Genomic DNA, 24,145 nt, shown 5'->3' on the forward strand with positions numbered 1-24,145 from the left:
TCTGTCTTCCACTCCATTGTAAAAGCTTTTTCTTGCCTCTTTTATGTGAGATAATTTACCCCATTCTACTTCTCCCCTTCTCCTTCTCCCAGTCCATTCCTCTCTCACTCCTTAATTTTATTTTTTAGGTATCATTCCTTCATATTCAACTCATCCTGTGCCCTCTCTCTCTCTCTCTCTCTCTCTCTCTCTCTCTCTCTCTCTCTCTCATTTGGTAAGTACCTTATGATTTCTCTTTTCTGTTTACCTTTTCATGCTTCTCTTGAGTCTTGTATTGAAAGTCAAATTTTCTATCTAGCTCTTGTCTTTTCTCAAGGATGCAAGAAATTCCTTTATGTCATTGAATGTAAATTTTTTCCCCTTATAGATTACACAGTTTTGCTGGGTAGGTGATTCTTGGTTTTAATCATAGCTCCTTTGACTTCTAGAATAATGTCATATTTCAAGCCTTCCAAACCCTTAATGTAGAAGTTGCTAAATCTTGTGTTATCTTGATTGTGGTTCTATGATATTTAAATTAATTTTTTCTGGCTACTTGCAATATTTTCTCCCTGACCTAGGAACTCTCTAATTTTCCCACAATATTCCTGGGAGTTTTTATTTTGGAATCCCTTTCAAGACATGGCAGTACATCCTTTCAATTTCTATTTTACCCCATGATTCTAGAATATCATGGCATTTTTCCTTGATAATTTCTTAAAAGATGATATCTAGGCTCTTTTTTTTTATCATGGCCATCAAGTAGTCCAATAATTTTTTAATTGTCTCTCCTGGATCTATTTTCCAGGTAAGTTGTTTTTCCAATGAGATATTTCACATTATCTTCTTTTTTTTGTTAATTTTGTTTTGTTTTATAATTTCTTGATTTCTCATAGAGTCATTAGCTTCCATTTGCTTTATTCTAATTTTTAAGGAATTATTTTCTTCAGTGGCCTCCTTTTCCATTTGACCAATTTTGCTTTTTAAGGCATTAGTCTCCTATCTGACTTCTGGGACCTCTTTTGCCATTTGATCTAGTCTATTTTTAAGGCGCCATTTTCTTCAGTATTTTGGAGGATCTTTTTTAGCAAGCTATTGACTCTTTTTTCATGATTTTCTTGCATCACTCTCATTTCTCTTCCCAATTTTTCCTCTACTTCTCTTACTTGATTTTCAAATCTTTTGTGAGCCCTTCCATGGCCTGTGAACAATTTATATTTTTCTTGGAAGCTTTGGATGTAGGTGCTTTGACTTTGTTATCTTCTTCAGGTTGTATGTTTTGATCTGATCTTCCTTGCCACTGAAGTAAATTACTATAGTCTGAGTTTTTCTGTTGCTTTCTCATTTTCCCTGTTTGTCACTTGACTTTTTGATTGTTTGTTAAGATAGGGCTCTGCTTCCAGTGTGGAGGGAGGACTGTCCCAAGTTTGAGGGGTTTTATGCAACTGTTTTCAGAGATACTTTTAGGAACTTGTAAATTTTCAGTTTTACAGGGTGATATGATCTAAGCAAAGGTTTTTACTCCTCTCGTGGCCTGTGTTTTGGTCTGTGAATAACTACAAGAATTCTTTTCTGCCCTGGAAATGTGAAGAGGGTTCCCTCTCCACTGCTGCCACAAACTCTGCTATGCCAGTGCTCCTCCTCACTCTGGGACTTCCACTCAGTACTGTGACCCAGATCCAAGTATGGGCAAAGCAACAGAGTCCTGCCTCAATACCAGCAAGAGACCCCTGTAATCTCCTTCTGACCAGTTGTTCTATCCTCTTACCATCTGTGGGCTGAGAGCTCTGGAAACAGCTGCTGTTACTGCCAGTTCAGTCACTCCCACAGCATGCTCTTGGTTTGCTGGTGCCAAGGCTGTGCTCCGGTTAGGACTGGCCTGTACTCCTCCCTCTCCCAAGTCTGACAGATATTTCCTACTTATCTTCTATTGTCTTTCATATTTGTGATTTGAGAAGTCTGGAAACCATCATAGCTGCCAGTGATTCAGTACTGTGAGGCCTGCTCTGGGTTTGCTGGGGTTTGGTTTATGCTGGTGGGGCCTGTATATTTTATGCATTTCTGAGTTTCTAAACTTTTTCTGTGTCAACTTCTAGTCTTTATGTGTTATCTGCAGCTTCCACAAAACTCCCCCAAAATTTCCCATTTAATTTCTTATACCAACTCTAGATATATTGATTGGATAAGTTTCATTGTGGAAGGAATAAATTTAATGGTATTTCTGTGTCAATTACTGGGTATATATTACTTTATAAACTATTTGGGTGTAATTCCAAATTGCTTTCCAAAATGGTTGAATCAGTTCACAGTTCCACCAACAGTGTCCCAATTAATGTCCCAATTTTTCCACATTTCCTCCAACATTTGTCATCTTCCTCTTCTATCAATTTAGCCAATCTGATAGGTGTGAGATGGTACCTTAAAGTTTTTTTAATTTGCATTTCTCTAATCAATAATGATTTAAGCCTCTTTTTCACATGATTATAAATATATCTTTGATTTTTTTTCTTCCAAAAGCTTCCTGTTCATATTGTTTGATCACTTATCATTTGGAGAATGACTTATATCCTTTTAAATTTGACTCATTTCTCCATGTATTTGAGAAACCAGGGCCTTTATCAGATTATCTGGTTATAAGATTTCCCTACAGTTTTCTACTTTCTCTCTAATCTTGGCTATATTTTTATTTGTATAAAAACATTTTAACTTAATATAACCTAAATCATCCATTTTACTTCTCGCAATGTTCTCTATCTCTTGTTATCTTTCATACATAAATCTGTTAGGTAATATGTTCCCAGTTCTTCTAATTTACTTGTGATATCTCCCTTTATGTCTAGGTCATGTATCCAATTTGACCATGTCTTGGTAAACAATCTAATATATTACATATACCTAAGTTTCTGCCAAACTGCTTTCTAATTTCCCCCACAATTTTTACCAAATAATACGTTTTTATCCTAAAAGCTTAGATTTTTGCATTTATCAAATGTGAGAGCATTATAATAATTTACTATGGTGTATTGTATACCTGCTCTATTCTATTGATCAACCATTCTATTTAATTAGCCAATAGCAGATAGCTTTGGCAATTACCACCTTATAATACATTTTAGGTCTGGTATTGCTAGACCTCCTTCCTTTACACTTTTTTCCATCAATTCCCTTCCTATTTTTTCCCTTTAGTCCTTTTAAATGAATTTTATTATTTTTTTCCATCTCAATAAACTAATTATTGGTAGATTAATTGGAAGGGCATTGAATAAGTAAATTAGTTTAAACAGAATTATTCTTTTAATTATATTGGTTCTGCCCTCCCATCAACAATGAATATTTTCCTGATTATTTAAATCTGACTTTATTTGTATAAAAATGTTTTATAATTTTGTTCATGTAGTTAATGGGTTGGTCTTGGCAAGTTTATTCCCAGGTATTTTATGCTGGATATTTATTTTAAATGGGATATCTCTTTCCCTTCTTGCAGGGTTTTGTTGGTAATATACAGAAATGCTGATGATTTGTGCTGATGATTATTTTTGTATCTTACTACTTTGCTAAAATAATTGTTTCAACTAATTTTTTTACTTGAATCTTTAGGAATTTTCAAGTATACCATTATATCATTTGAAAAAGAGATAGTTTTATTTTCTCATTGCCCATTCTAAATCCATCTACATCTTTTTCTTCTCTTATTGCTATTGCTAACATTTCTAGTACAGTATTGAATAATATTGGTTATAACGGGCATTCTTGTTTCACTATTGGTTTCATTGGGAAGACTTGTTGCAAATTATGCTTGCTGATGGTTTTAGGTAGATGTTTCTTATCATTTTAAGGAAAAATCTATTTATGCCTAGCCTTTCAGTTGTTTCTTAAATAGGAATGAGTGTTATATTTTGTCAAAAACTTTTTCTATGTCTATTGAAACAATCATATGATTTTTGGCACTTTTGTTATTGATATAATCAAATATATTGTTTTCCTTATATTGAACCAGCACTGCATTCCTGGTAAAAAATCCCACTTAGTCACAATCTTTGTGATATGTTGCTATACTCTGCTAGCTAGTATTTTATTTAGGATCTTTCCATCCACGTGCATTAGTAAAATTGGTCTAAAGTTTTCTTTCTCTGTTTTTGCTCTTCCTAGTTATGTATTAGCACCATATTTGTTTTTATAAAAGGAATTTGGTAGGACTCCTGTTTAATACTAGAATTAGCTGACCTTTGAATGTTTGGTAGAATTCACTTGTAAATCAATATAGTCCTGATGCTTTTTTCTTAGGAAGCTCATTTATGACTTGTTTCAATTTCTTTTTTCTAAAATCAGTTTATTTAGATATTCTATGTTCTCTTCTGGGCAGTTTACATTTTTCTAATTATTCTTTCATTTCACATAGATTGTTAAATTTCTTGTCATAAAATTGGTCAAAATAACTTCTAATAATTGCTTTAATTCCTCTTCATTTGTCGTGTAGTCACTGTTCTCATTTTTGATGCTAGTGATATTTAGAAAATCATATTAGCTAATGGCTTATCAATTTTATTGTTTTTTTCCATAAAGTCAATCCCTAATTTTATTTATTAGTTCAATGGTTTTCTTACATTCAATTTTATTAAAGATACATTTATTTTTTAGAATTTCAAATTTGGTGTTTAATTTTGTTATTGTTCAGTTGTGTCAGTGGGGTCTGACTCTTCATGAGTTCATTTGGGGTTTTCCTGGCAAAGGTACTGGACTAGTTTGTCATTTCTTTCTGCCATTCATTTGACAGATGAGGAAACTGAGGAAAACAGGGTTAAATTACTTGCCTGGAATCCCACAGCTGGTAAGTGTCTGAGTATAAATTTGAACTCACAGATATGAGTCTTCCTAATTCCAGGCCTGGCACTTTATCCATTATTCCACTTAGTTCCTCCTATGTTTAACTGGGGATTTTTTTTTTTTTTGCTTTTAGGAGGGCAATTGGGGTTAAGTGACTTGCCCATGGTCACACGGCTAGTTTTTGTCTTAAGTGTCTGAGGCCAGATTTGAACTCAGGTCCTCCTGACTCCAGGGCCAGTGCTCTATTCACTGTGCCACCTAGCCACCCCCAGCTGGGGATTTTTAATGTGCTTTCTTTCTAGTTTTTAAAATTGTATACTCAATTCACTGATTTGCTCTTTCCCTATTTTATTGATGTAAGCATTTAAAGATAAAAATTTTCCTTTTATTACCACTTTTGCTACACTCTATAAATTGTGTATAAAATCATTCTATTTGATAAAATTATTTGTATTATTTTTTCTTTTACCTACTCTTTCTTTAAAATTATATTATTTAGTGTGTATTCAGTTTTCTCCAGATATCCATTATATCTAGCTTATCTAGGATTCTATTTATCTCCTTGACTTTTTTCTTCTTTATTTTTTGGTTAGATTAATCTTGTTTTGAGAGGAGGCAGTTGAAGTCCCTAGTATTATACTTTTGTTATCTATTTCCACCTATAATTCATTTACTTTTTCCTTTATAAATCTCAATGCTATAAAATTTGGTCCATATATGTTTTAGTGTTGATATTACTTCATTTTTACTCTCTCATTTACATCAGTTGCATAAATGTGTAAACGCACCTATGTTATTCCCTCTTTAACCCAGTTCTAATGAGAATTAAGTTCCTAAACTGCCCACCCTCCACCCAATTCTCCACTACACCACAAAAATTCTTTCACTCACACACCTTTTTATGAGATAACTTAATCTATTTTACCTCTCCCTACCCAATTTTTTCCTGATAATAAATTATAATAAATTCAAACCCAAATGCTCTATGTACACTCTTTCTTACTACCATAATAATGATAAAATTTTTGAGAACTACAATTATTATCCCACATGAGATGGTAAACAGTTTAACCTTTTAAAATCCCTTATATTTAGTCTTTCATGTTTACCTTCTTATGTTTCTCCTGATTCTTATATTTGAAAGTGAAATTTCTGTTCAGTTTTGCTCTTTTTCTCAAGAATGTCTGAAAAGTCCTTTAATTTATTAAATATCCATTTCCCTCCTTGTACTCAGCTTTTCTGGGTACACTATTCTTGGTTGCAAACCAAAGTTTCATGACAATTATTTTTCCCTATTTTTTTCTGTGCCTCTCTTATTTGATTTTTAAAATCCTTTTTAAACTCTTCCAAGAACTCTTTTTGGGCTTGTGACATTTTTACAATTTTCTTTTAAGTTTTACAAGTAGCTCTTTTGACTTCATTGTCTATCTGAGATTGAACCCTGTTCTTCTGTATCACCAAAATAACTATCTGTGGTCAGGCTCTTTTTCTGTTGTTTACTCATTTTTATGGCCTAATTCTTAGCTGTTAACTTTATGTTAGGGTCAGGCTCTGCTCCTGGGGTATTAGGGATGATTTCTCAGGCTTCAGGTTTTTGTGCTGTTATTTTCAGAGCTCTATCTGAACATGCTTAACCTTTTAGTTCTTCCAATGTGCTATGTCACTGCCCTTCTGGCTTATACTTTGGTTTATGAGTAACCTCAAGTACTCTTTTCCACCCCTGAGCCAAGACCAGGAACTCTTCTCTGCTGCCAAAGAAAACAATCACTCCCTATGATCCCCAAAATGTACCACCAACTTATTGCTAGAAGAATCAGTTTGCCCCTCTGCCACGCAACTAAAACCAGAGACTCTACTCTCCTGAGAGTGACTGCAACCAGTCCTCTCCATCCAGGAAGATGGAAGAGGGCCCCTGTCCCTCTGTGATTGCATTCACCTGTTTGTGCTTGCCCTTTCTCACCAACAGCAATAGCCTGAGGCTTCTTCCAGTCAACAGACCTGGGCCCTTTCTTCAATGCCCCCACAATATTCTTCCGATCAGTCACCCACCCCCAACTCCCACTTACCCCAAAGCCTTGGTTGCCGCTGACACATCTGCCCCAAAATCTTACTGTCTGTTGATCCACTATGTCTGCACTTTGCTCCCACCCAGACCATCACTCTGCTAGATCAGGTCTTTCCTAATGTCCTCCTAAATTATCTTTAAATCGATGACTGCTTCATTGGGATATTTTATTATTAATGCTGCTCTAAAATTCAATTTGAGGTGTTGTTTTAGGTTATTGGGGGGGATTTGGGAGAGTCATGTAATTTTCTGCCTTATTCTGTCATCTTCCCACAATCCTCCTCTTATTCTACTTCTAAAATTTATTGCAACTCTGCTTATTTTACCTTTGTAAGTAAATTTTTGTAAGTCATCTTTCAGCAGTTTTATTTTTCTTTTTTTTCCTTTTTGGAGGATAATTGGGGTTAAGTTACTTGCCCAAGGTCACACGGCTAGTTAAGTGTCTGAGGCAGGATTTGAACTCAGGTCATCCTGACTCCAGGGCTGGTGCTCTATTCACTGCGTCACCTAGCCACACCAGTTTGTATTTTTCTTAATGTTTTTGTGTTGAAATTTATGCTATGTCCACAAATGCCCATTATTAAGTTCCATTTTATTTGGGACTTTTGCAAATGATTTTGATTTGTATTTTATTTTATTTTGTTTTGTTCTTTTCATTTATTTTTGAATTTCAACATTAATTTCCATAAGATTTTGAGTTACAAATTTGCTCCCCATCTTTCTCCTACCCCTTACCCCAAGATAACAAGCCTACTGAATACCCCCCTTCCCTCAATCTGTTCTCTCTTATATCCTCCCCATGTCCCCTCTAACTTTCTAGTAGGGCAAGATGGATTTCTATATCCCAGTGCCTATATATCTTATTTCCCAGTTGCAGGTACAAAGACACTTTTTTAACATTTGTTTTTAAAACTTTGGTTTCCAGATTCTTTCCCTTCTTCCCTCCTCACCCACCCCCACAGGGAAGACAAGCAATTCAAAATAGGTTGTACATGTATGTAAAACGCAAAATGTTTTCATAGTAGTTACATTGTGAAAGACTAACTATATTTCCCTCCACCCTATCCTGCCCCCCACTTATTTTATTTCTACTTTGACCCTGTCCCTTTTCAAAAGTGTGTTCTTCTAACTACCCTCTCCCTCAATCTGCCCTCCCTTCTATCATCCCCCCTATTATCCCTTCCCCCCTACTACCCTGTAAGGTAAGATACCCGAATGAATGTGTAGATTATTCTCTCCTTGAGACAAATTCAGTGCGAGTAAGGTTGCCTCATTCCTTTTCAACTTCCTGCTCTTCCCCTCCATTGTAACAGTTATCTCTTGCCTCTTTTATATGAGATAATTTGCCCTATTCTATCTCTCCCTTTCTCCTTCTCTCATTATATTCCTCTCTCACCTCTTAATTTTATTTTTTAGATAGTATCTTTTCCCATTGAACTGATCCTGTGCCTTCTAACTATGTATAATGTACACACATATACACACACTCACATATGTATTTATACACAATGCACACCCCTATACATACATATATATGTATATATTCATACATACACATGTACGTATACATACACACATATATTCCTTTCAACTATCCTCATACTGAGAAAAGTCTCATGAGTTGCAATGATCATTTTTCCATGTAGGAATGTAAATAGTTCAACTTTAGTAAGTTCCTTATGATTTCTTTTTCCTATTTACCTCCTTATGCTTCTCTTGCTTCTTTGTATTTGAGAGTCAAATTTTCTGTTCAGCTCTGGTTTTTTTTCATCAAGAATACTCAGAAGTCCTCTATTTTATTGAATGGCCATATATCCCCCTGAAGCATTATACTCAGTTTTGTTGGGTAGGTGATTCTTTTTTTTAATCCTAGCTCCTCTGACCTCTGGAATATCCTATTCCAGGCCTTTGATCCCTTAGTGTAGATGCTGCTAGATTGTATGTTATCCTGATTGTGTTTCCACAATACTCAAATTGTTTCTTCCTGACAGCTTGTAATATTTTCTCCTTGACCTGGGAACTCTGGAATTTGGCTATGATATTCCTAAGAGTTTTCTTTTGGGGATATTTTTTAAGCAATTGGGGTTAAGTAACTTGCTCAAGGTTACACGGCCAGTTATTTCTGGGTGTAGTGCTGAGTATCTGAGCCCAGATTTGATCCCCAGGTCATCCCAACACTGGAGCCGGTGCTCTTACTCGCTGTGCTACCTGGCCGCCTCTTTGGGATCTTTTTCAATAGGTGATTGATGAATACTTTCAAGTTCTATTTTGCATTCTGGTTCTAGAACAATAGGGGCAATTTTTCTTTTCTTTTTAAAATTTTTTGGTCTTTATTAATTTGTTTACTTCTAGTTTACAAGATTCAGTTCCACAATCCCTTGAGTTTTAAATTTTCTCTCCCTCTCTCCCTCCTCCCCCCATGGCAGCATACAATCAAGTATAGGATCTGCAAATATTTTCACATTAGACATTAGTCAGGTTATAAAGAAGGATTGTATCAGATGGAATGAACAATGGGAAAGAGGAACAAAATCAAACAAGAAAAAGATCAGGTAGTTTGCTTCAAACTGGATTCAAACTCAGTTCTTTCTAGTTCTTTCTCTGGATGTAGACATCTCTCTCCATCATGTGTCTTTTGGGGTTGAATTATAACCTTGCATTGCTGAGAAGAGTCCAGTCTATTACAGTTGTTCATCAAAGATACATTGTGTCTGTAATTGTGTACAAATTTCTCCTGGTTCTACTCTTCTCACTCAGCATCAGTTCGTATAAGTCTCTCTAGGTACATTCTCTGAGCCAGGAGAAGGCTATATAAGCCCTGATGTGTAGCTTTGTTTTGGGGCTCACTTTGAGAAGTGTTCTGTGATTTGATCTGGACTCTGGGAAGCCGTTGTCCAGAGCCCCCCGGCTTTGAAAAATCCAGATGTTGAAACCCAGATTTTGATTTGGTATGGATGTAATGGTTGGACAGCTTGGAAAGCTGTCTACTTGATCTGTTTCTGTCTTGATAATTCTGCCTGTATACTTTGGAGTTCAGGGTGCTGACCTTTTTCCCCTGAACGAGGTAAATGATATATGTTTGACTGATTAAAGTAAGCTTGTTAACCCATTTTGAGTTGCTTTCCTTTATCAAAGGAGATCCAAGAACCTGTGGTGGCAGCAAACCCTGAGGATGCTTGGGGTGCTTGCTGCTACACCCCCCCCCCAAAAAAGATTCTATGCTCTGATTGTGCTTCCTTTGTTTGCTCATGCTGCCAGTCAATTACATGATTTTTTAGTTCTTTGCCACAGTAGAACTCTGCTTCCAAAGTGAAGAGAGCTGTGTCCCAAATCATTGGGGTTTTCACAAATGTTGTCAGAGCTATGAGGAGGGCATCCTCTCTACAGACACTCCAATCTCTAGCACACTGGCCACACACCCCAGGACCACCACCCAAGGCTGTGATACAGATACAAGCAGATCAAAGCAATAGTGATTATCCTCTGAATGGTCTCTTTGTCCCTGTATGATCTGCAGGCCAGGAGCTCTGGAGGCAGCCATGTGTCAGCAGCTATGGCTGTTGCACCTCCACCACCTCTTGCTCTTAGGGCAGGGGCCAGACCACACTTTTCCATCACCCAGCTCCAACAGAGTTCCTCACTGACCTTTTACTTTCTCTTTGGTGTTTATGGGTTGAGAAGTCTGGAAACTGCCACAGCTGCTGGTGATTAAGTCTCTTGAAGTTGGCTCCAGGTAGTCTGTACCACTGGTTGCAGCCACCCTGGTTCTGGTGGCAGGCAGTTCACGTGGGATTGTGCTTGGCTCCCAGCTTTGTGTGATAGAACCTTGCTGCAAGCCTGCCAAGCTGACTTCAGTGGGAGATTTGTTTCCCTCTGTCACTTTGTGGGTTCAGTAGCTCTAAAATTTGTTTACATTCATATTTTACAGGTATTGGAGGTGGTTGTGGAGGGAGTTCATGGATTTTCCTGCTTCCACTCCACCATCTTGATTCCACCCTTGTCTATGCACCTTGATTTGTATTTCATAAGTTATTTTAGCCAGTTCTCAGAAATTTTCTTTAATTGATTCATTATTATTTCATATCCCTTATAGTAAATTGCTTTTTATTCTAAGTAATACAGAATAGCAGTAATCCTGAGATTGCTTGCTGTATCATGACCTATACTCCAAATCTGTCATTTAAGTTTTTTTTAACAGCTTGGATAATTTCCACTCACTTTGCATTATATTTGTTGAAATATTATTTTCCACTGGAGTAAGTCTATTGATTGCATTTATGAATTTTTCTGAGTTTTTTATGTTTTATCATCCATATTGGCCATTTTATTCATTATTGCTTCTTCTTTTGAATGGCTTTGAGTCTCAGTTTCCTCATGGAATTTTACTTTCTTCAGACTATTTTTATACAGTCTAGTAGTTCACTCTCAATTTTACTTTAAAAAAAAAGATGTAATTGAGAAATCTGTAAAGTCAAGCACACGCAGCTTTCCAGAGGACTGCTACTGTGGATAGCTCTAAGGTTCTAATCACATAGTATAGTGATCTCTCTATTTATTCAGCAGTAAATCAAAGCAAAACATTCACAGAAACCAAAGTACAGCATTCACATTGTTATAACATAACAACTTATAACCAAAGTGGCCACATAATTTTAAGCAAAAGATATCATTCAGTAAATCCTTAACTCAATCATCCTTAAGGACCAAACCTCCTTAAGGGACATAAAGTGCAATCATTCAGTAAGTCCTTAACTCAATTATCCTTAAAAATCAAGACTATTTAAGGGAAACAAAGTACATAGGTCAAATTTCTCCACCCCTAGGTCACATTGTTTTAATTTCTCAGTCAAAAAAATCCTCTTTCTTCTTGATTGGAGATTAGTTTCCAATCATCATTAACTCAATCATCCTTAAGAGGTACAAGGTACAGAGTACAAAGTTCTCCCACCCCTAGGCCACAGTAAATCATGATCTCATGTCAGCTCAGTCAGGAGGTCTTTTCATCTTGATTCAAGGCTGCTTCCCAAATTCCATGGTTTTTCTTCCATGGGTCCAGCTCCTGCCTGAATCTACCCAATTGTCACCTGGATTCACAGGTAGGCAGTTCTCAGATCCTTGTCCAGTTCAATATTGAAGCTCACAGTATCCAGTCCACCTCAAGTCCTTCACAATTTCTGTTTCTAGGAACACAAAGCTTAACAGAGCCACAATAACATTCATATGTATTGCTAGCATCATCATCAATTTCCTATCTGCCTGTGAAATCAACACAGACCCACCAACAAGGTCTGAGAACTCAATACACATCATCAGTACAGTCCCAGGACATCTGAAACCTTCCTACAGGACTTCTGTAAACATACAACAAGAAAAATCCTCTTACAGGGCTTCCAGTAAGGTCCCAGGGCTTCTGCACAAAGTATCACAAACAAAAATCAACACAGATAGAACAGACAAACAAGTGCCTGGCCACCACCACATTCCCCTTCTCATTTCTGCTCTCTCCCAGCTTGGACTTCTCCTTATGTGTAGTCATTAGCTCCTCCCTGTTCCACCCCTTTCTGTTGCATCATCAAGTTCTTCCCACTGTAGATTTCACAAGTCCTGTTTCTTAACAAAGACTTGATATAATCATGGGCAAGGCTCAAAAGAAACTTGAAATGAAACAAGGTACTAAATAATTAACTAACTGAAAGAAGGTGCTAAGTACTTCTTTGCTTGACATTACAACATCTTTTAAGTTGTCTTGCTCATTTTATTTTTTATTTTCCATTGATTCTGGGTACTTCAGTCAATTTAGTTATCCTATAGCATTTAATAATCATGCCACTACTCTTTGTTATGCTTATTTTTTTAATCAAATGCTTTATTAACTTTTAGTTTACATCATTCATTTCTGCAAGATTTTGAGTTACAAATTTTCTCCCCATTTTTCCCCTACCCACCACCCCCAAAATAATGCCTCTTCCAATCTGCTCTCTCCCATATCTTCTCCCACATCCCCTCTGACATTCCAGTAGGGCATAGTGGATCTCTATGTCTTTATGTCTTATATGTCTTATATCTCTATGTCTTTATCTCTATATCTTTATGTCATATATATATATATATATATATATATATATATATATATATATGTATAAAACATTTTATTTTAAAACTTTGAATTCCAGATTGATTCCCTTCCTCCCTTGTCACCCACCCTTACTGGGAAGATGAGCAATTCAGTATAGGTTGTATATGTGTAGCTATGCAAAACATTTCAATAATGGATATATTGCAAAAAATTGACTATATTTCCCTCCCTCCTATCCCACCTTCCACTTGTTCTATTCTCTACTTTGATCCGTCCTTTTTCAAAAGTGGGTGCTTCCAACTTCCCTCTCCCCCCAGCCTGCCCTCCCTTCTATAACCCCCCTCTCATTCCCTTCTCCCCCTACTCTCCTGGATGGTGAGATACCCTATTTAGTGTGTATGTCATTCCCTGCCTAAGCCAAATTCAATGAGAATAAGGTTGACCCATTCCCTTTTGCCTTCCTGTTCTTCCCCTCCATTGTGACTATTTCCCCTTGCCTCTTCTATATGAGATAGTTTACCCCATTCTGTCTCTCCTCATCCCCTCTCATTATATTCCTCTCTCACCTTTTAATATTACCGTGTAAGTATCATCCCTTCCTGTTAAATTGGTCCTGTGCCCTCTATTTATGTATACCTATACACATATATACACACATTCACATATGTATTCATACATCCATATACCCTCCTATATAGACATATATGTTATGTGTGTGTGTATTTATATATACACATTTCTATTCCCTTCAATTATTCTCATACTGAGAAAAGTTTCATAAGGTACAATTATTGTTTTTCCATGTAGGGATGTAAATAGTTCAACTTTGATGAGCTCCTTATGATTTCTTTTCCCTGTTTACCTTCTCATGCTTCTCTTGCTTCTTGTATTTGAATGTCAAGTTTTCTATTCAATTTTATGTTTTTTTCATCAAGAATGCTTGAAAGTCCTCTATTCCACTGAATGACTATATTTTCCCCTGAAACATGATACTCAGTTTTGCTGGGTAGGTGATTCTTGGTTTTAATCCCAGCTCCTTTGATCTCTGGAATATCATATTCCAAGCCCTTCGATCCCTCAGTGTAGAAGCTGCCAGATCCTGGGTTATCCTGATTGTGTTTCCACAATATTCAAATTGTTTCTCCCTGGCTGCTTGTAATATTTTCTCCTTGATCTGGGAATTCCAGCACCTGGCTATAATATTCCTAGGAGTTTTCTTTTGGGGACCTTTTTCAGGAGGTGATTGGTGGATTCTTTCTACCTCTATTTTGCCCTCTGGCTCTAAAACATCAGGGCAGTTTTCCTTGAGAATTTCTTGAAGGATGAAGGTTCCTTTTTTGATCATGGCTTTCAGGTAGTCCAATAATTTTTACATACTCTCTCCTGGATCTATTTTCCAGGTCAGTGGTTTTCCCAATGAGATATTTCACATTGCCTTCTATTTTTTCATTTCTTTGGATGTGTTTAATAGTATCTTGATTTCTCATAAAGTCACTTGCTTCCATTTGCTCCAATCTAATTCTGAAGCAATGATTCTCTTCAGTGAGATTTTGAGATTCTTTTTCCATGTGGCAATTTTGTCTTTTAAAAGCATTCTTCCTCTCATTGCCTTTTTGAGCCTCTTTTTCCATTTGAGTTAGTCTATTTTTTAAGGTGTTATTTTCTTCAGTCAGGTTGTTGACTCTCATTTCATAATTTTCTTGCATTGTTCTCATTTCTCTTCCCAATTTTTCCTCCACTTCTCTTATTTTATTTTCAAAATCCTTCTTAAGGTCTTCTATGGCTGGTAATCAGCTCATATTTTTCTTGGAAGCTTTTGGTGCAGGAGTTCTGACTTCACTGTCTTCCTCCTGTTCCATGCTTTGATCATTTTTGTCCCCAAAATAGGAGTGCAAAGTTGAATTTCTCTGTTTACTTTGTTTCCCTCTTTTGCTCATGTTGCCTCTCAGTTACTTGACTTTGGGGCTTTTTTTCACAGTAGGACTCTGCTTCCAGACAGTGGAGCTTCATACCAAATGCTGGGTTTTTCTCAGCTGCCGAGGTATTAGTGGGGTCCTCTATCTGAAGCCTCCACACACTCTGGCAAGCTGATCACACACCCCAGGACCTCCACCCTAGACTGCAATCCAGATCCAAGGAGGTTAAACAAGAGCAATTACACCTCAGACGGGTAGCTTGGTCCTCCTAAAAACTGCAGACCAGGAGCTGAAGCTGCCACATGGCAGTGCCTGCACAGCTGAGTCTCCTCAGTGGCTTCTTGCCCCCAGGTGCAGAGGCCAACCACACTCTCAACTACTGGCTCCCAAAGTCCACACTGCACTGACCTTTCACTGTGTCCTTAGCATCTATGTGTTGATAATTCTGGAAACCACCACAGCTGCTGGTGATCTAAAGTCCCTGTAGCCAGCAGCTGGTCAGGCCCTCCCTGGGGCTAAAACCCCTGCTTGGGCTTGTGCAGGGCCTGGGTAAGCTCCCAGAGCATTGTGCTGGCCACTTGCTGCTGGCCTGCCATGCTGTCCTCAGTGGGAGGTTAGCTTCTCTCTGTCATTTTGTGGGTTCTGTAGCTCCAAAGTTTCTTCAGAGTCACCTTTTACATGAATTGTAGGAGGTAAGAGCTGGAGCCTCACCAAAGTCCTGTTTCTACTCTGCCATCTTCTGTTTTGCTTATTTTTTATTTTGAATTGTGTGTATGTGTTTTAAAATTTATTTTCCCCTCACTTTTGTATTTCTTTTTATTTTTCTCCCATGAGGTAGTGGGATGAAAAGCCTGCATCCTTTTAATCCTTTCACTCCAACATTTTTACTCAATTTGGCAACATAATTTTTTCGTATCCTTTGCTGTGTGAATAGTTACACCAGTTACTTTTCATACCTCTGTGGATTTCACTGATAAGACTATATAATGTTCTTGGTCAATAATATTGTAATAGTAAATTATATAATTTATATAAATTATATATAATCATATATAATATATAATTATATAACATACAATATATAATTATATATTATATATAATATATATATTATATAATTTGTATACAATTGTAAAATATATAATCTACCAAAAGAAATATTTGGAGACACTCCAAACACCACATAAGGTACTTTGTAATTATAGAATGCTATATAATTGCTAGACATTATTATTAATGATATTTCTTTGCATGTAGTCATTTTGAAATAGTTTTTTTAATTACAAAATAAAAACCAATGTCAGAGAACTTCCAAAGAAACTGCATTTTTCAACCTAGAGAAGACTCAGGGAGACATGATACATTTTGAAGGGTTAATAATGTAGGGAAGAAACTAGACATGTTTTATTTAACTCTTAAGGGCAAAACCAGTCAGTCAATAAACATTTAAGTGCTTACTATGTGACACCAGAGTCCTGGGGGTAGAAGAATTGTCTCTGTAGTCAAGGAGCTCACAAGACAGTAAGCAAACAACTATGTACAAACAAGATATATACAAGATAAATGTTAAATAATCAGTGGAGGAGAGTCACTACATTTAAAGAGAATCCAGAAAGGTTTCCTGTAGGAGGTAGAATTTTAGTTGGGACTTGAAAGAAGTCAGGAAACAGACAATTGTTAGAAGTTGCAAAGAAATAAATTTAGGCTTGATGTTGGAGTAAACTTTTCCAATATTACTATATTCATATTCATAATGCAGTATAGCAATAAATTGGTACCTCTTTAAATAATTGAAGAGAGTCAAGTTCCTTCATTCTTCAGTAACATCAGTTGCAACTTTTGTTTTGGATACCAATCACTAGCATCTACCTCTTTTTCTCCTCAAATGACATTATATGCTTCTATCATGAATTAGTTGTCTTTACCTGCATTGTTATGCTAATTATATGATAGATACCATATACATCTTTTCCTGTTGTATCTGAAGCTTTGTGGTATAGTTCATAAAGGTTTCCGATATATTCTTCTGTAATAAATATACAGATACCATTGTGACATCTATTCACATATATTTCTTAACACTCTCATCAAGGTGAACTCATTTTGTCAGTGTTAATCATGGCAAACCCACTGGGAAGAAAGGGAAGATTAGATATTTCACTTTTTTACTTTCTATTTCTATAGAAAGCATAGGAAAAATGCCTGGAAAGGATTTTGAATATGATTTAGTGTAATCTCCTTATTTTACACATGTAGAAATAGGCTTATAGAAATTAAGTAACTTGCCTAACATCATAGAACAAATGATTGGCAAGACAATAACCCCACTTGTGAGTTTTTTTTCCAAACCACTGTATTACACTGCTTTTGGGGGTGATTTGTGTTCTCTGAAATGGGAAAAATATTGAGAAAGTATAAATAAGAAAATTAATGATTGATGCCTAACTTGATTTGGTAGAACTCTATCAGATTATTTCTCTCATTATCTACAAAGATGCCTATAGATTCATATCAAGAAAAGATGATTTTTATGTATTTAAAACCACTCTTTCATACTGGAAATCTCTAAAAATTTATTATTTAAGTTCTCAGAAAAATAGGGAAGAAATGATACACAATGGGTACTTTTTCTTGACTTTTTTTTTGTATTGGGGACAATTTTTATTACATAAATGAGAATACAGTAGATCAATGTAATCACAGGAAGAGAGATATACACAAGGCATGAGAGTGGCATGAATCTTTGAAATCCATCCCTGAGACTATCTCATACAGTCCCTAAAAATCTGTCATGCTATTTTTCATGTTCCTTAAGCCTAATTGTGAAAAAGGAGTTTAGATGGTTGTAATTTTAGCACTTTTTTCTTACTTGTGTATCATTTGTTTATTTTCAGAGACCTGATGCCAGGATCCTTGAATGGACAAATCACCATGGAGAAAACCCCCACTTATTTTGTCACCAAAGAGGCTCCTGCTCGCATCTCAGCTATGTCCAAGCATACCAAGCTCATTGTTGTGGTACGAGACCCAGTGACCAGAGCCATCTCAGACTATATTCAGACACTCTCCAAATGCCCTGATATTCCCACTTTTGAAAGTTTAACTTTCCAAAACAGAACTATAGGCCTTATTGACATATCCTGGAGTGCCATGCAGATTGGTATCTATGCCAAGTACTTAGAGAACTGGCTCTTCTACTTCCCTATCAAACAGATACTGTTTGTGAGTGGGGAGAGGCTGATTGGTGACCCAGCTGGAGAACTTGGAAGGGTCCAGGACTTCCTGGGCCTTAAAAGGGCCACACAAAATTTTTTTTTTACTTTAATAAGACTAAGGGCTTCCCCTAGCTGAAAAAGTCTGAGGGCAACAGCAAATTCCACTGCGTTGGCAAAAACAAAGGTAGAACACACCCCAGTATCAACCAGGAGGTTGTCCAGAGACTCCGTGAGTTTTACAGGCCTTTTAACATGAAGTTCTACCAGATGACAGGGCATGACTTTGGCTGGGACTGAACAAAAAAAGTGCTATCTAGTTTACCATGTAAAGCAGGGGCATATATATGTAAAATGTACAGATATTTATTTTATAATAATTTATTTTCAATTCATCAGTAATTAATGCACTAAACTTTCTAGCCACATTCTTTAGAGAGTTAACATCAAAGCCTACTAAGATTCCAACACCTTTAGCTCAAATATTTTGTTTTTCTTTTTCTCACAATTGATGGTGCTTCCATTTTCTAATCATACTATTTAAAAAGAAAAGAAGAAAAACACAAGTTTTGTATTTTTGTGTTACTATAGGTAGTTTGACAACCTTTATGTCTGTCACATGCTTTTCTGAGGAGACTTCCACATCTCTTCCCTCCTAATGGGTTATATATTATCAGAGATATGCCTTAGAATCATTGGGAAGTCAATATCTCATGCTGCTAATCTTTCAAATAATGTGACGTCTTTTCAAAAAATGCTGAATAATTTATTCTTAAACTAGCTCTGGAGATTCTGCTCAGTCCAAGATCACCTGGTATTCTGGGAATCAGCACAAGAAGATTATTTCCTCTTCAGGGACATTAGCGCCCCTTTGAAACTTGAATTCTGATGTTTGATTCTTTTTGGTTTTGACTTTGAATGATAGTCGTGTACTTTGTCACTTCATATTTAATTTTAATCCTCTGCTCTACCCTCTCAAGTATCAGAATGATTTTCTGACTTGGCACTAGGCAAAGAAAAGTAGCAAAACACCCACAAGAAGCCTGGAATATAATATGTGAAAAGTAACTTTTCACACAATCCTAGACCTGGAAGCGGGCTTAGAAGTCATTCAATTAAATTCCGTCATTTTATAACTGAAGAAACAGAATAATGGGAAGGATTTGCCTGAATTCATGCAGTAGATTTTAATGGAAGATTGGGTACAAGCTTTTTTTTTTAAATTTGATTTTTGGTAAGTTTTGCTTTTTATTATTTCGGCATGTTTTCTCTCAAATTCTTGTTCTTTATGTTAAAGAGAAAGACAAAACAGGTGTTATTTTTGTCTGGGGAAGGGGGGGCGGGGAGGAGGAGAAGGTGGTTTCTAGGCAGAGGGAAGGTCATTCTGTCATTAACACTGAAGTGTATTTAAATTCGATTTAGGGTTAAGTCCTGAATCTGAGAAATAGCCATTGCTATATTAATACTGCACTGTGTAATGTGAATAGGCAAAATATTGTATGTAGCTCTTCACAGGAACTTCATAGGAGGATTTTTTTTACTTAGACAAATCACTTGTTTTGTGGTAAAACATTGCCATTTGAAAGTTATTGCTATAGAATTTGAATCCATGTATCTTAATACTGGAGATGGGATGCAATGTTTAGAATTCAACTTTTTTTTCTTCTTTATATGTAAGGTGACCAGACTAACTTCCTAGATGCTAGTAAACATCTAAATCCATTTTCAGAACTGTTCAGTATTTTGACAACTCTATCTTTGTGCAATTTATCTTTCTTCCCATTTTAAATATTTATTGAACTCTTCTTAATCTTATTTCTATGTCATTCATCATTTTTAAATACCCAGAAGTTTGTTCCAGATCTTTCATTACACATTCTCTGAATTGTTTGTTTATGTGATCTTCAATTTGGTAAGCAATAACTACTAAAATGCCAGTAGTTGCCCAGTTTAAGTACTATTGATGATTTGATAATAATGACGATGTTAAGTTTTCCTGGTTTGACTTTGTATGGCAGCCATGTTGGGTGGTAGAAATTGATTATTTACTCTGTACAACAAATCAATATTTCAAGTCTTACTTAATCATGTTTTAAAAAGGAGAAAATTGAAGACTGATTAAGGCAAAAGGCTGGTCGTAATAAACATGAGACATATTTGAAAGTCATTGTTCAATTCTTAGTTGATATAGCAAACAAAACTCCTTTACCTAAGTTATCCATTGTGGTCCACCAGTCAAGTATCAGAGTGCCCATGAAGATACTGAGACGATGTCAATAGCCTGAACCTTCAGCCCCAGTGCTAGCTAAGGATTGTCTTAATACCTTTTGAGGAAAATTGACTAACATGTATGAGATGGTTTAGCATATTCTTCCTACCACACTCTCCATTTCTCTATGGTGTCTTGACTGAGTGCAAATACTCAAAACAAAAAATTAAAACTGAGTACAAATTGGGTCTGTGTACTTCTTTGAATCAATCAAGACCATTGTAGGGGAGACTGAGTTATACTTTGGACACTTTGTATTGAAAATGAGATGCTTAGAGTCAGGGAAGAAATTTTGAGCATCTGGTTTTGAGTGGTTAAACCAAGTACGTAGCAAAAAGATAACTGAGCTGTGGCTGAGAAGATAAATATCAAGGAGATTTCTTGGCTCTTTTGGCTCATAAGGGAAAATGCAATTACGAGCTGAAAGGACTGTATCTAGTTTGCAAAGTCATGAAGAATTGACTGAGCATCCCATTTGCAAAGGATACTGGAAACCTGTCTAAGAGCAGTAGAAGAAGTGAGTTGGGAAATAACACGAAAAGTTCAATAGGTAGGTTATAGTGAGAATATGGAGTAATGAAATGTTAGGCATCCCTTTGAGATTTGAGTTTACAAATCCAGTGCTTGAAAGACATGGCATTTTGGTAGCTGGCATGACTGTTTCATTTTTTTTCCATTTTTCTTTTTATTTATTTATTTTTAAAATTTGTTTGTTTACTTTTAGTTTACAAGATTCAATTCCACAATTCCTTGAGTTTCACATTTTGTCCCCCTTTCTACCTTCCCCTCCATGGCAGCATATAGTCAAGTATAGGATCTGTAAATACTTTCACATTATACATTAGTCAGGTTATAAAGATGGATTGTATCAGATGGAATGAAAAATGGTAAAGAGGACATAAAACCAAACAAGAAAAGGAAAAAGGTCAGGTAGTTTGCTTCCATCTGGATATAAACTCAGTTCTTTCTAGTTCTTTCTCTGGATGCACACATTTTTCTCCATCATGAGTCTTTTGGGGTTGACTTATATCATTGCATTGCTGAGAAGAGTCCATTCTATCAAAGTTGGTCATCACACATATGTTGTGTCTGTAATTGTGTACAAATTTCTCCTGGTTCTACTCTTCTCACTCAGCATCAGTTCGTATAAGCCTCTCCAGGTAAATATGAAGTCCATCTGCTCCTTGTTTCTTATAGCACAATAGTATTCCATAACATGCATATAACACAGCTTGTTCACCCATTCCCCAATTGATGGGCACCCCCATAATTTCCAATTCTTTGCCACCACAAAAAGAGCTGCTATAAATATTTTTGTACATATGAGTCTTCCTCCCACTTCTATGATCTCTTTGGGATATAACCCTAGGAGTGGTATTGCTGGGTTAAATGATATGAAATTATTTATAGCCTTTTGGGTATAATTCCAGATTGCTTTCCACAAAAGCTGGATAAGTTCACAACTCCACCAGCAATGCATTAGTGTTCCAATTTGCCCACATCCTCTCCAGCATTTGTCATTTTCCTGTTTTGTCACCTTAGCCAATCTGACTGGTGAGATGTGGTACCTCAGAGTTGTTTTGATTTGCATTTCTCTAATCAATAGTGATTTAGAGCATTTCTTCATGTGCTTATAGGTATCTTTAATTTCTTTCTCTGAAAATTGCCTGTTCATATCCTTTGACCATTTATCAATTGGGGAATGACTTGTATTCTTATAAATTTGAGTGAATTTCTGTATATTTTAGAAATAAGTCCTTTGTCAGAGACATAGGTTGTAAATATTCTTTCCCAATTTCCTACCTCCCTCTTAATCTTAGTTACATTGGCTTTGTTTGTATAGAAGCTTTTCACTTTCATGTAGTCAAAATTATCCATTTTACATTTTACAATGTTCTCTAATTCTTGTTTATTCATAAAATCTTTCCCTCTCCACAAATCTGACACTTAACTATTCCTTGTTTTCCAAGACTGCTTGCAGTATCAACCTTTATACCTAGATCATGCACCCATTTAGACTTGATTTTGTTATAGGGTGTAAGATTAATGGTCTATGCCCAGTTTCTGCCAAACTATATTCCAGTTTTCCCAGCAGTTTTTGTCAAATAGTGAGTTCTTATCCCAGAAACTTGAGTCTTGGGGTTTAATCAAACAATAGATTACTATAGTCATTGACTTCTGAACCTCGTGTGCCTAATCTATTCCATTGATCCACTCCTTTCTTCCTTAGCCAGTACCAAGTAGTTTTGATGACTGCTGCTTTATAATACAGATTGAAATCTGGTATAGCTAGTCCACCTTCCCTAGCTTTTCTTTTCATTAATTCCCTTGATATTCTGGACCGTTTATTCTTCCAAATGAATTTTGTTACTCCTTTTTCTAGCTCTATAAAGAAGTTTTTTGGTAAATTAATTGGTATGGCACTAAATATATAATTAAATTTAGGTAAAATTGTCATTTTTATTATATTAGCTCGACCCAGCCACGAGCAATTGATATTTTTCCAATTAATTAGATCTGACTTTATTTGTGTGAAAAGTGTTTTGTAGTTGTGGTCATATAGGTCCTGGGTTTGGTTTTGGCATGTAGATTCCCAAATATTTTATAATGTCTACAGTAACTTCAAATGGGATTTCTCTTTCTATCTCTTGCTGTTGAATTTCATTGGAAATATATAGGAATGCCGAGGATTTATGTGGGTTTATTTTATATCCTGCAACTTTGCCAAACTTATTTATTGTCTCAAGTAGTTTTTTACTTGATTCTCTAGGATTTTCTAAGTATATCATCATATCATCTTCAAAGAGTGAGAGCTTGGTCTCTTCTTTGCCTAACTTGATTCCTTTGATCTCTTTTTCTTCTCTAATTGCTACTGCTAACATTTCTAGTACCAGATTGAATAAGAGGGGTGATAGTGGACTCCCTTGTTTTACCCCTGATCTTATGGGAAATGCTTCTTGCTTCTCCCCACTACATATAATACTTGCTGATGGCTTTAAATAGATGCTACCTATTATTTTAAGGAAGGCTCAATTTATTCCTATACTTTCTAATATGTTTAATAGGAATGGATGTTGTATTTTGTCAAAAGCCTTTTCTGCATCTATTGAAATGATCATGTGGTTTCTGCTGGTTTTTTTGTTGATATGATCAATTATACTGATGGTTTTCCTAATATTAAACCATCCTTGCATTCCTGGAATAAATCCTACCTGATCAAAGTGTATTATTCTTGAAATAAGTTGCTGTAGTCGTTTTTTTTTAGTATTTTATTTAGAATTTTTGCATCTATATTCATGAGGGAGATTGGTCTATAATTTTCTTTCTATGTTTTATCTCTTCCTGATTTAGGTATCAGTACCATATTTGTGTCATAAAAAGAATTTGGTAGGACTCCTTCACTAATTTTTCCAAATAGTGTGTAGAGTATTGGAATCAATTGTTCTTTAAATGTTTGATAGAATTCACTAGTAAATCCATCTGGCCCTGGAGATTTTTTCCTAGTTGACTATGTTGACTGATGGCTTGTTGTAGTGGCAAGCACCCTGGAGTCCCTAGGGTGGCTGCTCACACAGGTTCTTGGATCTGCTTTGATAAAGGAAAGCAACTCAAAATGGGTTAACAAGCTTACTTTAATCAGTCAGACATATATCGTTTACCTTGTTCAGGGGAAAAAGGTCAGCACCCCGAACTTCACACAGAAGAATTATCAAGTCAGAGAAACAGATCAAATAGACAGATTTCCAAACTGTCCAACCATTCCATCCATACCCAATCAACATTTGGGTTTTTCAAAGCTGGGGG

The 24,145-nt window shown here is 36.1% G+C and overlaps 1 protein-coding gene across 1 annotated transcript in view; it reads left to right on the forward strand.

Moving 5' to 3' along the window:
• The window catches only part of HS3ST3B1 (heparan sulfate-glucosamine 3-sulfotransferase 3B1), a 41,022-nt gene extending 20,787 nt beyond the window's left edge, over window positions 1-20,235 (forward strand). The window contains 2 exon segments of the mRNA XM_069076002.1: window positions 17,755-18,158; window positions 18,161-20,235. Coding sequence (XP_068932103.1) covers window positions 17,755-18,158; window positions 18,161-18,372 — 616 coding nt within the window. The 3' untranslated portion in view covers window positions 18,373-20,235.
• Window positions 20,236-24,145: the final 3,910 nt, after the last annotated feature.

The sequence above is a fragment of the Petaurus breviceps genome, unplaced genomic scaffold, assembly GCF_028583685.1.
Source record: "Petaurus breviceps papuanus isolate PSGF00001 unplaced genomic scaffold, PetGlider_PUasm1.0 90925, whole genome shotgun sequence".
NCBI classification, from domain to species: Eukaryota; Metazoa; Chordata; class Mammalia; order Diprotodontia; family Petauridae; genus Petaurus; species Petaurus breviceps.